Here is an 11759-nt window from a genome sequence, read left to right on the forward strand (position 1 = left end):
GTGGAGTCCCTGGCTAGGTGATGCCTGGAGTGACCCCAGCCCCAGCCCCAAAACACGGGGGCACCCCCTGCTTTCCAGGGACCGCTTATCAGAACTCAGCCCCTGCTCCACTGGTTCCGGCCACAGTAGGGGTGAGGGAGGCAGGGTCAGGGCCTACAAAGGCTGCTTCCAGCCTCAGGCGGGGAAGCGGAGAGGGTGTCTGGGAAACCCTAGCCTGACCCGGCACCAGGGGTCGGGAGGCTGAACTTCCTGCAGCGCCGCGGTCTGTGGACCCAAGGCTGAGGCAGAGAGCCTGGCGCAGAGGAGCTCAGCATGGTGTGGACATGCCTGGCTCAGTCCACTCTCAAACGTGTCCTGGCCACTCGAGCAGTGTCTCGTCACCTGTGTCCAGACACAATGTCGGGTCACTTTATGGGAAGGCAGTGTCCCTGGGCTGCACACTCGCACACGGTCGCTACTCCTGGGTGGACCCTCCTTGCCCATGGGGACCATCCGTGGGGCCCTCAGCTGGGCCTGGCTCTCCCTGTGCCCCAGAAGTGCCTGCCACCACCTGAGTCGGCCTGCGTCCACAAAGCCCAAGAGAACAGGAGGCCACAGCAGTCACCCAGTGGCCGACAGCCGAGCCCAGGAAGCTTACGGTCAGCACTGCCTCAGCCCCTGAGCTCCGTCGACCAGACTCCCTCCCGGTGCCACAGCCACACGGCCTCTGTTCGTCCCACAGGAGGCCAGATCCAGGGAGGAAGCTGGGCTCTAATTACAAGTCCCAGAAAGAGATCCCAGTTTAATTTAGACTAAAACAAGAAGCTATGGTTGGAAATGTCCCCCGGAGAGCCGCCTGCCTGAGCCAGGACACATTCCACTGAAGTCCCCAAGGACAATGAACGGAAGCAGCAGGCTGGAGCCACGACAGGGGTGGGAACGCCTGGGGCTTCTGGGCTCTGGGGGCCCTGACTTGTCGCCCTGCCCCTGACCGCCAGGTGGAACCAGCCCCACAGCCAGAGGCTGTGACAGGGGCTTCCTGAGGGGCCTGGGAGGGCCGAGGCAGAGACGTGGGGACAGGACTGTGAGCATGCACATGTGTGAGACTGGCTGGGGCACAGAAGGGGGAAGGCACCTGAGCTGAAGGGTGACGGACTCTGGAGGCACCACAGGGCTTCCTATGGGTTCTACATTCTTGGGGCATCAGAGCCAACCTGCAGCGCCCTCCAGCGCCACTCCCGGTCCAAGCCCTCAACACTCCCACCTAGATCACCGCTTCCGGCTCCCACTCTCTCCCAACTGTCTATGCCGCGCCCCCAGCACCCGTCAGGAGTCAATCGGGCCACACCCATACTCAGAGCCCTCCCACACCCGAGCCAAGGCCCACCCTGCCCCTGCCACCCTCACAGCCTCTCCCCTGCTGGAGCTGCTTCCCAGGGGCCACCCGATCCCAGCAGAAGGACACGCTTCACCCGACTCCCCTGCGACGCTCACCGCCCGCCTCTCCCAGGAGGACACAGCCTCAGAGAGGGCAGGAACGGCCTGTCTTGTGCACTACTGTGCCCCCAGCAACCAGAACGGGACGAGGAGGTAGCAGCTGCACTTGACGAGCCCCTTCCTCAGGAAGCAGTGAATGGACAAGGGGCAAGAAGGCGTGGGTGGAGGAGGTCGTGAGGAGGCAGAGGCTGGAACGGCGCGTGGAAGAGCTACCAGTCCACACACTCACACATTCGCTCCCTCCTCTGTCTCACTTCTTCCCACCCCATCTCAGCTGATGGACTTGCTTCTAAATTCAGTGGAAACTCAGACAGGGTGAGAGGAGGACTTCCACGCCGCCCTTCTCACATGTGCTGGCCTAAGCACACGCACAGGCCTGCACCCCCGGAGGTCCTGGACGCTGCTTCCCTCAGGGCTCCCGGGCTGTCCCCTTTCCATCCACACAGTCCACTTGTCCTTCCCTCCTGGACTACACATATGGCACGGATGGGCTGTAAACCTCCAACTTCATAAAACCCTCCTGGGCTCCATCTCCCTCCTGCCCCTGCCCCAGCTCTCTGCCTCACTTTGCTGCAAAACTCTCTGAAAGACAAGCATTGCCCACAGGTGCCCCCCACAAGCCCTCCCCTGCCATTCCCAGCAAGCCCCCGCCGCACCACACGGCCAGCCCAGCTCCTGCCTCAGACCCACGGGGCTCAATGCGTAGCCTTGGGTCCTGTTGTGGTCACTGCAGAGCAGAGCATGCTCTTCCTTCCTAAAACTCCATCTACAGCCAGGCCACACCTCTGCTGCTCCGCCAGCTGCAACCTGTAAGCCCAGGTGCCCTGGTCTCCATCACAGGGCAGCTCTTCCTCCCCACTCCCCATTCTCTGGGGATCCCGTGCGTCTCAAGCTCTGAAGATAACGGAGACACCCATGTCCTTCAAATTGCCACCTCGAGCCACACCTCTTCCCAGACCACAGGATGGCTCACCCCTCACGTCCTCCAGTCCTTCCTCTGACTACCATATGCAAAGTGGCACCCCCAGGCTTGCACCCTGCATGCTGTATCCCATCTTCTACGTGGGGAAGAAAGCACAGAACTCATCACCATCACTCATCCGTCCATGTGCTGACTGCTCTCTGGCACATGGACAGATGCTAAGCACCGCACTGCACCGGGCTACAAAGAACACAGGCCTGGAGGTGTCTTATTCCCAGAACAAGGCCACTGGGCAGAGTTCAGCTGGCTTCATTCAGTCCTGAGGCCTCAGCACCTGGCAGACGCTCCATAAACGCTGGCGAATGGATGGGGAACAGGAAGAAGGCAGCCCGCCTGGCTGGACAGACACAGGGCCAGAGAGCTGAGCAGAGGGCGGGATGGCAGATGGGGCATGGGCATGGATGGGAGGGCAGACAGAACCAGGGAAGCAGCCACCTTCCTGCCTCCTCCCCACAGCCTGAGGTCCTGGCACTCAGCGGGGATCGTGCTGGGGTGAGTGGCTGGAGGCCCCGTCAGACACCAGGCCCCTGCCCTCATCTCAGGCCCACTCTATGTGGGGAGCTGGCTCAGCCCCGACCCCACCCAGGTAGCACAGCACTCTTAGAAGCAGGGGAGGGAAAGCCTCGCTCCTGGGCCCAGAATCTCTCTTGGCAAATGATCCACTCAGACGGCCACAGGAGACGGCCAGGTGCCAGGAGCCCTCCTGAAAACAAGGCAGAGTCCCGTGGCAGGGGCCCAGTCACTGTGTCCTCATCCCAGCCCAAGCGAGTCAGAGGAGTTTCAGGTGGCCAGACATGGGCTGACCCAGCCAGGAGCAGGGCCAGCAACTGAGGGCCTCGAGGCCCCAGGCACACACAAGGGCAGGAAGCCGCCAGCAGCCCTCACAGGCCTGGGGGTTCTCAGGAGCATCCTCTGATCTTCACAGACCCTCCAGGCTGGTCCCACATCTGCTCCCCAGGGCATCAGGGGCTCAGTGATGTGAGAAACTGCAGCACCCCCACACCCCAGACGCACACATCCAGGCTAACAGAGGGTGCCCCAAAGTCCTGGGAAAGAAGCAAAGTGGAGATGGGAGGGCAGAGCGCCCGCCTCCCCTCGCAGGTGAGAACACGGAGGCTCAGATGCTCCCCAGGCAGCAGGAAGCATGGGCCCAGGGCCTCTCCAACAGCTACGCACCAGCCCCAGGAGCACAGCAGCCACAGCCAGCCTCTGAGGGCGCACCAGCCTTTGCCAAGCAACAGATCAGGGTGTCTGCCTCTTCCTCCAGCCCTCTGAGCACCAACTGAATAAACTCTAATTAAAAACAACAAAGTAACAAGAAAGCCACCCACCACCCACAGGCCCTTGGCTCAGAGGGGTGAGGTGAGGGCTCCTCCCTGAGCCCCACAATGGACCCAGCCCTCTCCATGCACAGACACACACACAGGGCTCACGTGTCCCCAGGTGCCCCAAGCAGGAGTAGCAGAGCAGCTCCCCCACGTGACTTGGGGCCAGCATGTGGCCCCATGGGACACAGATCACCTCCCACCTGGGGTTCCCCGCACAACCCAGGCTGCCTTGAGGGAAGACGTGTGGAGGCGGAGGAACCTGGAAGCCACCCCAGCAACGCCCAGCCCTGCCGCAGACACAGGAGAGCAGAGACATACCCAGGCAAAGGGGAAGAGGGGTGTTAGGAAGAACAAGAGGAAGAGGCAGAGAGATACCAAGACACTGAGAGGGCCAGAGACAGAGTGCAGAGAGTAGACAAAGGGCTAAACAGCAGAGTGGGAGGAGAAGGGAGGGGAGGGGAGGGAGGAGAGGAGGGAGAAAAGGGAACAGGGAGGGAAGAGAGATCAAGAGAGAAACAGAGGAGGGAGGCGGCAAGGTGAGAGGGAGAAGGGGCAGGGGAGGAGGAGCAGCCCTGGACCCCGTCTTTGTGCACTAGGAGATCCAGCGGTCCTGCCCAGGGCTTGGTGCGGCTCCTCCTGCCTCTCCTCCTGGCCAAGCGCCCACACACTCAGCACCATGGACAGTGCCCCCATGAGGCCAGGTCCTGCCGCCTCCACCCAGCTTCCACCCCACCAGCCTGCATTTTTCAACACTGTTTATACCCCAACAATTCATTACTTAAGCAGATGCTCGCTGCCCTCTCCTGGGTGCCCGCCCCAAGTGAAGCTCTAGGGACCCCTGAAAAATTAGACGCTGTTGTCTTCAGGGACTCGCGTCCACAGGGAGAGAGAGAGGTAAACAGCTACAATGATTCCGGGGCCACCTCCGGGAGTGCTCACTGGACATGGAAGCGCCCAGTCCTTCGGGGTCCACGCTCTCCACCAGCCACCTCCCACCCCAGCCCCCAAAAGGCATCGCTACTGGAACCGCAGACCCCCACATGACCATGCTGCAGAAAGGCACAGAAGCCACCCCAACACTGCTGGGCCCAGCACATCACAGACAGCTCTGGGGGCCAAGCCTTCCATGGGACCTCCCCAAGCCCAGTTCTACAAACACTGCCCCCACCCAGCAGGGGCTGATCCCAGGCTCAGCAGCAGGAGAGCAGATGGGGGCAGCACCCCAGGATCCAGCAGGCAATGTGGGGCTTCCTCCAAGGGCCTCTCCCAAGAGCCCAGAGGCCATGTGGCTGACTGCTTCTTCCTCAGACACACAGCCTTGGAGGCATGAGCTCCAGACTCAAGGACGTCCACAGCCTCCTCCTTCCTCCTCTGCCATCAGCCCAAACACCCCTCCATATGCCCTCCTGTGCACCAGGCGCCTCGGGGCAGTGACTGGGTCAGGACAGGCTCTGGAAGGAGAACTCTCAATTGCTGTGGGGCCTGCTCCCTCCTCTTCCATCTGACGAGGCTCAGGAAGAGCAGACGGTGGTCCCTGGCCCAGCACAGAGCCTCTGAGACTGGAGTTGTGCTAACACGCTCTGTGGGGGCAGCTCCCCAAGCACTCACTCACTCCCCCAGCCACCTCTCTCCACACCAGAGCCACAGCAGCCCAGCCCAGCCTTCTGCCTGGCCGGCCAGAGAAGCAGGGAAGAAGACCCCACAGTGCCCACTGCACAGGTTGGGAGCTGACACCCGGCAGGGGGGGTGCAGAGCCCTGGGCCCGAGCTCCCACCCAGCCCCGCTTGGGTCCACTTTCTAGACCTCTGGTTATTCTGGGAATTGCAAGCTGTTGTTGCAGAAAGTGGCTGAGGGGAAATTGCTGAAGCACCTTCCTGGCGCTGGGAGCTGTGAAAGTGCTTGACACACACAGCCTCATCCCGGGCAGCATAAGGGCTCTGAGGGGGACACCACAGGTTAGGGACAGAACTCAAAATGCCAAGTGCCCCTCCCAGACCACAGGCTTGGGTGACGCTGGACGTCCAGCCCTCCTCCTCCCTGGGAAACCCCTCGCCTGGGCAACAAAGCCACCTCCTGCAGGTACCATGCTAGCTCAGGCCAGCCATGGACGCTGGTGGCCCCTGGCCTGTGGGCTCTGCAAGCCAGTGCCTCCTGGGGACAGGTCACTGTGATCCTCCCTTCAGTGAGAAATGCAGCACTGCCACCTCTGGGAGAAGGACCCCCATCCCACACAGGAAGGCAAACAGATTTTCTCACATTCGTTCATCTCCAGCAGGGCCATGGGGGACCTCAGCGAGGAGACTGCAGTGCCCAGCCCCACGGCACAACCGAGTTTTGGACAGCAAGCGCCCAGCCGCTCGGCCTCCCAGCCTCAGCCTGCCTACCCTGTGAGGACAACCACGAAGTCCATGACATTCCAGCCGTTCCGTAGGTAAGAGCCCTTGTGGAAGACGAAGCCCAGAGCGATGATTTTGATCCCTGCCTCGAAGCAAAAGATCCCGATGAAATAGGGCTCCGTGTCATCCTAGGAGAAGCACAGAACAGAGGTCACCGCGGCCCCCACCCGGTGCAGCAGCAGACAGATGGTTGGTGAGGACCCCACTCCACTGCGCGGTGGCCACAGCCATCGTGAGGGTTTGATACGGCTCACCTTGTCCCCAACACCCTGCAGATTCTCCAGAGTGCCATTCCCATCACTGAACCTGCGTGCTGTCTGCATGTGTCCCCTAATGGGACGCACCACTGTTTACAACAGCAACGTCCCAGTCATGCCTGGGGGCCCCTCATGCCTCCCACCCTGACATCTCCACTTCTGCCCACGTCACAGTGGTGCCCCAGCCTCCCTGCTAGCACCACGCATGGGCCTTGCTTCAGGGAAGACAGTGATTAACAGTACTAGTTATGGGTGCTTATCAAGTACTTTTTTGTGTAGTAACTAGGGTGACCCTTTAACACCCCATGAGGTCATCCCCATTCTAACATGAGGGAGACAGAAAGCACAGAGGTGCCCAAGAGCCAGGCAGAGGCCACAGCAGCCTCTGGGAGGGAGCCTGGGCTCCAGCCACTGCGCCCGGCTGCTTGGATACAGCTCGGGCTTTCTTGAACTGAGTCCAGGCCCCACTTATGCATTCAACATGCACCCAAATAACCAGAACATGCACATCTCAACAGAAAAAAAAAAACAAAAAAAAAAAAACAGAAATACAGAGCACAACCTCGGCCCTGAGGGTGCCAAGCGATGACCACCACATCTGTGAGGACCCTGGAGGCAGCAAGCCTGTCCAGGCCTGAGACTGGGAGCCAAGCCTCCCAGAGGGTGTGGTGCCTGCAGGCAGGGCTTCCGAAGCTAGATTTTGAGAAAGGGATCCAGGTGGAGGGAACAGTGCAGCAAAGGAATGAAGACAGCTGATCCTAGAAAGATCCCTTTCCTGCACCCCAGGCTGAGCTCCATCCAACAGCCTCTGAGCACGAGAGAGCCGGGCCAGGCCCTTCCAGTGCTGAGCTGGGGGCAGCAAACAGGGTAGAGATGGGGATGTGTGGAGCTTGGGGAGACCCCAAAGACTCCTCATGAGCACACAGGTAGAGCTGGCAGGGAGAGCCCCTGGGCAAGGCGAGCCCCAGCGGCGGGGCGGGGGGCGAAGGAGCTGCATGTGCAGGGCTGGCACGGGGGTATCGGACACCTGCACTCCAGGGCTGCTGCCTTAGGAAGCAGGTGAAGGGGTAGGGAGAGGAGGTCAGCTTCAAGGACCTCCCCTGAGGGTTCACCCTCAGGACTGTGGAGGTCACAGGAGGGAGCAGCTGCTCTGCCCTGCCAAGGAGGGGCCTGGGCTGCCGCGGAGCAGCCAGGCAAGGTGAGCTTCAGAAGTTCCACAGCCTGTTCCTTCCTCACCAGGAAGCCGGGCTCTCCAGGGCTCTCCTGCATCTGACTCCTGCCTTACTCAGTCTGGGCTTCTCCTGCCCTGTGGTGGAGCCGGCCCAAGGCTTGGCTGGCGGTGCCTGGTGGAAGCTGCCGGCACCCAAGGGTCCCTCGTGACCCATGCTGACTCACAATAGGGGATAAGGCCCATGCTCTTCCTAGCCTCAAGGCTTCCGGTCTAGTTTAGTTAAGAGGGACCCCTTTTCCCAAGGTGACCATCAGCCACAGGGGAACAGTGGGGACCCAGCAGACAGAGATCTTCACAGAAAACTTCTGGATGGAAAAGAGAACAGGCCAGATGCACCCTCGGCTGGGGAGGAGGCCCCACCCCGAGCCCTCTCCTCACAGCTCTGCCCTGCCCAGCCCAAGGTTGAGGGCTGGCTTGGGTGGGAGGGATGGATGTGCAAGCAGCTTGGTGTTGCACTGCAGGCTGGGGCCTGGCTCAAGGCAGCTCCAGAGTCAAGGGGTCAGTGGGAAACAGCCCCTAGAGGCAGGGAGCCAGGGAGACCCCATCTAGGGCCAGGATGGCAGACAACTGAGGGGCTGCGCCTGCACCACCCAGCCCCGGCCAGCTCCGTGGGCAGCAGCACAGCCTCCCGTCCATCCCAAGGGGCATTAATGGCTGGGCCTGCACAAAGGACTGGGGTTGGCCAAGAGCCCCCAGATCTCCAGGCTGGCGTAGAGCGGGCACGTTCTGCAGTTTTCCCAACAGGTTAGCTGGCCACCCCTGACCCATGACCACAAAGCAAACCCTCCCGCACCTGTGAGGCAGGAACTTGCACGGCTGGACACGTGCCGCCTGACAAGGCAGGACAGCTTTATCCTCCCTGTCCCCTACCCTGGCCCGGCCCAGCCCCTGGGCCTGCATCTCTCTAACTCTGGCTCTGCCTGGCTTCCTGTGGCTTGGCATTCGAGGCTCCCCGCCTGAACCCTCAGGTTCCCCTCATGCTCACCCTCTTCTCTGGCCTCCAGAGTGGGCACTCGCCAGAGTGGGGCCCTACCAGGCTCCTGCCCAAGTCCCCCACAGGGACCAAGACTCACACCTGCCTCATAGTGAGGCTGGGCTGTCCACACTCCTCCTCCCCACCCTGCCCCAACCCAGCATCCACTGTGCGTTCCAGACTGTGCTCCATGAAGACCTCCTCACCTCAGCCACCCACCACTCATCTTCTCCTGGCGCCCCACCTCCAGGGCAGGCTCCCTGTCTCCCCTTCCTCACCCCTGGGCCTGCAGTGGCCCAAGTTCAAGAGGAGTTCAGGTTCAGGGATAAAGTCTGAATGGCCCTTGACTCAAGATACTGGGGGTGGGGGGTGGAAGCCAAGGCTCAAGGGAAGAGGGAGTAGCTCCTGACACCCCAGAGAGGCTGTCTCCTGGACACCTCTGGCCCCGCACCCCCTGGGCCCACACTTGCTCTGCCTTCTGCCCACCCAAAGGCTCCAGTCTTTGGGTGCACTCAGAACCCAAACAAGGGGCCAGTCATGGGGAAGAGTGGGGGCTGGGGGACATGCCCTGACCTCAGTAACAGTGCTGACCTCCAAAATGCTGCCCTTCCTCCGACCCAGTCCCTCCAAAGACCCCATGGAGCTGGCCTTCCACCCCACCTCCTGTTGAGCCACAGAGGCCTTGCCCTGGCACCCCGACTCACACAGGCTCTATGGTACACCAGGGGCTACCACTGGGGCCTCTTGGCCAAAATCTAGTGATGGGTAAAAATGATTCAGAATGTTAGAGAAGGAATGCTTCCCACAGGACAGGGAGGCCCCCAAGAGAAGGGGTTCCAAGCAGATTCGCACAAGACAACTTGGAAGGAGAGGCTCAGGGTTCCCACATCCAGGCCAAAGCCCGTCTCAGCCCAGCAGGGCACATGTGACTCTCAGAGCCGACCTTCCGAAGAAACAAATGACCCTTCCCCGCCCCAGGTTTAGAACCTGGGTTCCTGGATCAAGGTCTAGCGCTGCAAGCCAGAACGGCCACTGAGGTGCAGGGATAGCTCGTGGCACAAGGCAGACCGCCCGGGGACTAACGTGGCCCCGCCCACGGTTGAGCTGGTGACCCCAGCTGCCCTGGCCCTCGAGGAAGGTGTTATCTGCCAGGTTTTCTTTTTCCTTCAGCAGAGAGGGACCCTGCCCAGACGACCCTGCCCGACAAAGCTGTGCTCACGCACAGACCCTAAAGGAGAATGGAGTCGCGGCCTCCCCACCACCCCACCCTCTGGTCCAGCCCGGCACTCACCAGCCGCTCGGACATGGGCGTCTTGTCCCCGTCAGGGAGGTGCTGCTCCAGGGCCAGCACGATGCAGTTGGCGATGATGGTGGCCAGGATCATGTACTCGAACGGAGTGCGTGGGTTAAGGACTGGCCGTGAGGCGCCGCAGGGAGGGAGACATGAGGCCGAGTCCAGCAGCGCCCAGTGCAGCAGCCACCGCCAGGCCGTCTCCGGAGGAGCTGAGACAACTGGGTCCGGAGACTCCCTCGGGCGGACGCGGCCAGGCCTCCCTCACTTCCCGCCCCCATCCCTAGGGGCGGCCACAGGCGGGGCCTCCGCAGTCTGGGCCGCCAGTCCCTCCGCTCGCCCGAGCGGCCGTCAGCACCGCGGACAGCGCCTCCGCCCCGGCCCCGCCCCGCTCGGCGCCCCGAGGGGAGGGGGCCGAGCGCCCTCAGGCGAGGCTGGAGGGAGACCCCGCGCAGGCGCACGCCGCTCCCTCGACACGCAGCACATGGACCTACACGGGCACGTGAACATACATGTAGCCCGCATCGCGAGCGCACGCACGCGCAACGCCGGGCTCCGGCTCGGCCCGCACACGCAGGCACCTGCAGCCAGGCGCGCGCACGGCCGCGTCCCCTCGGCGCTCGCACCTGCACGGACGCGGCTTCGCCCTCGGTGCCCTCCAGGCCGGCCGCGCGCTGTGCACCAACCAGGCTCCCCAGGACCCGGCGTGCGTAGGGACGAGTGCGGGGCAGAGGGGCTCCGCCCCGCGCCCGCCGCACTCACGGAAACGCTCCCGCTCCCTCCGCTCCGAGGGGCCCGGGGCGCTCCGCCCCCTCCTCGCCCAGCGCGGCGTCTCCCGGCGCCTCCCCGGGTCGCGCCCTCCGGGCCACCGGGAAGATGGCCCCCGCCCCGGTCCCCGCCCGGCCCCGCCCGGCAGGATATGGCCACTCCGTGATGCGCTTCGCGTATTTGCGGACGACGTTGTCCTCGCTGAAGACGAAGAGCGACCGGTTGACGGTGAAGCAGTTCTGCTTGACCGGGATGGGGTTGTACAGCGCCATGGTCCGCGCGCGCTGCGCGATCGACTGCTTGTAGAGGACCCGCTGGCCGGGCTGCAGCCCCCCGGGGCCGGGGCCCCCCGCCCCGCCGGCCCCGCCGCCCCGGGCCCGCTCCCCGCCGCCGGGACCCCCATAGCGGCCGCCCAGCTCGTCCCCGAAGCGGACCATGGCTCCCGGGCCCCGCGTGCATCCCCGGCCCAGCGGCCCCGGCAGGGAGGGCGCGGAGCGCGCCGGGCGCTCAGGGCGGAGCAGCAGCGGAGCCGCCGGGACCACAGCGCACCTCACCCGGCCCCGCCACCGCCGCCTCACCCGACTCAGGGGCCCGCGCCACGCCCTATAAGGGGCCGGTCACGTGGCGTGGCCCGACCAATCCGAGCCGGCCCCGCCCATCCGCCTCGCCGGCCCCGCCCCGCGGCCGCCCCCGCCCCGCCCCGGCCCCTCGGGCTGCGCCTCCCACCCCCGGGCTGGGCCGGGCCCAGGAGCGGACGGGCCTGCGGGTCCTCGACGGCCGCTCCGCGCCAGCCCGGGCCGTCCCCGGAGCGCGCTCTGCCGGCCCCGCCGCCCCTGGGCGCCCTGGAGCTCCGCGACTCGGCCAAGTCTGGAGGCGCCACCAGCCGCGGGGCTGCAACCCAGAGCCGGGGCCCAGGCCCGGGCCCGCCCGCCGCGTCCCGCCGGTCCCCGCCTGCCCAGCCCTCCGGGCGCGCTCGGCTCACGGCCTTGGTGCCACGCGGACGCCCCTGTCGGGCCCCCAGCCCGGGGGCGGGACCTCCCGTCTCCACCGGGGGCTG

The 11759-nt window shown here is 63.9% G+C and overlaps 1 protein-coding gene across 3 annotated transcripts in view; it reads right to left on the minus strand.

The window, feature by feature from the left end:
* The window catches only part of CACNA1B (calcium voltage-gated channel subunit alpha1 B), a 251939-nt gene extending 240800 nt beyond the window's left edge, over positions 1 to 11139 (minus strand). For all 3 annotated transcript variants that reach the window (XR_010338694.1, XM_064366034.1, XM_064366033.1), the window contains exons 1-3: positions 10856 to 11139; positions 9935 to 10040; positions 6171 to 6310 (exon numbers count right to left, since the gene is read on the minus strand). Coding sequence is in view for 2 of the 3 variants with exons in the window: in XM_064366034.1 (XP_064222104.1) it covers positions 6171 to 6310; positions 9935 to 10040; positions 10856 to 11139 (530 nt within the window). In the remaining variant the exon portion in view is untranslated. The remainder of the gene's footprint in view (positions 1 to 6170; positions 6311 to 9934; positions 10041 to 10855) is intronic.
* Between the last annotated feature and the right edge of the window lie 620 nt (positions 11140 to 11759).

Source organism: Aotus nancymaae, unplaced genomic scaffold, assembly GCF_030222135.1.
Source record: "Aotus nancymaae isolate 86718 unplaced genomic scaffold, 86718_ANA_hifiasm-v0.15.2.pri h1tg000063l, whole genome shotgun sequence".
Classification (NCBI taxonomy): domain Eukaryota; kingdom Metazoa; phylum Chordata; class Mammalia; order Primates; family Aotidae; genus Aotus; species Aotus nancymaae.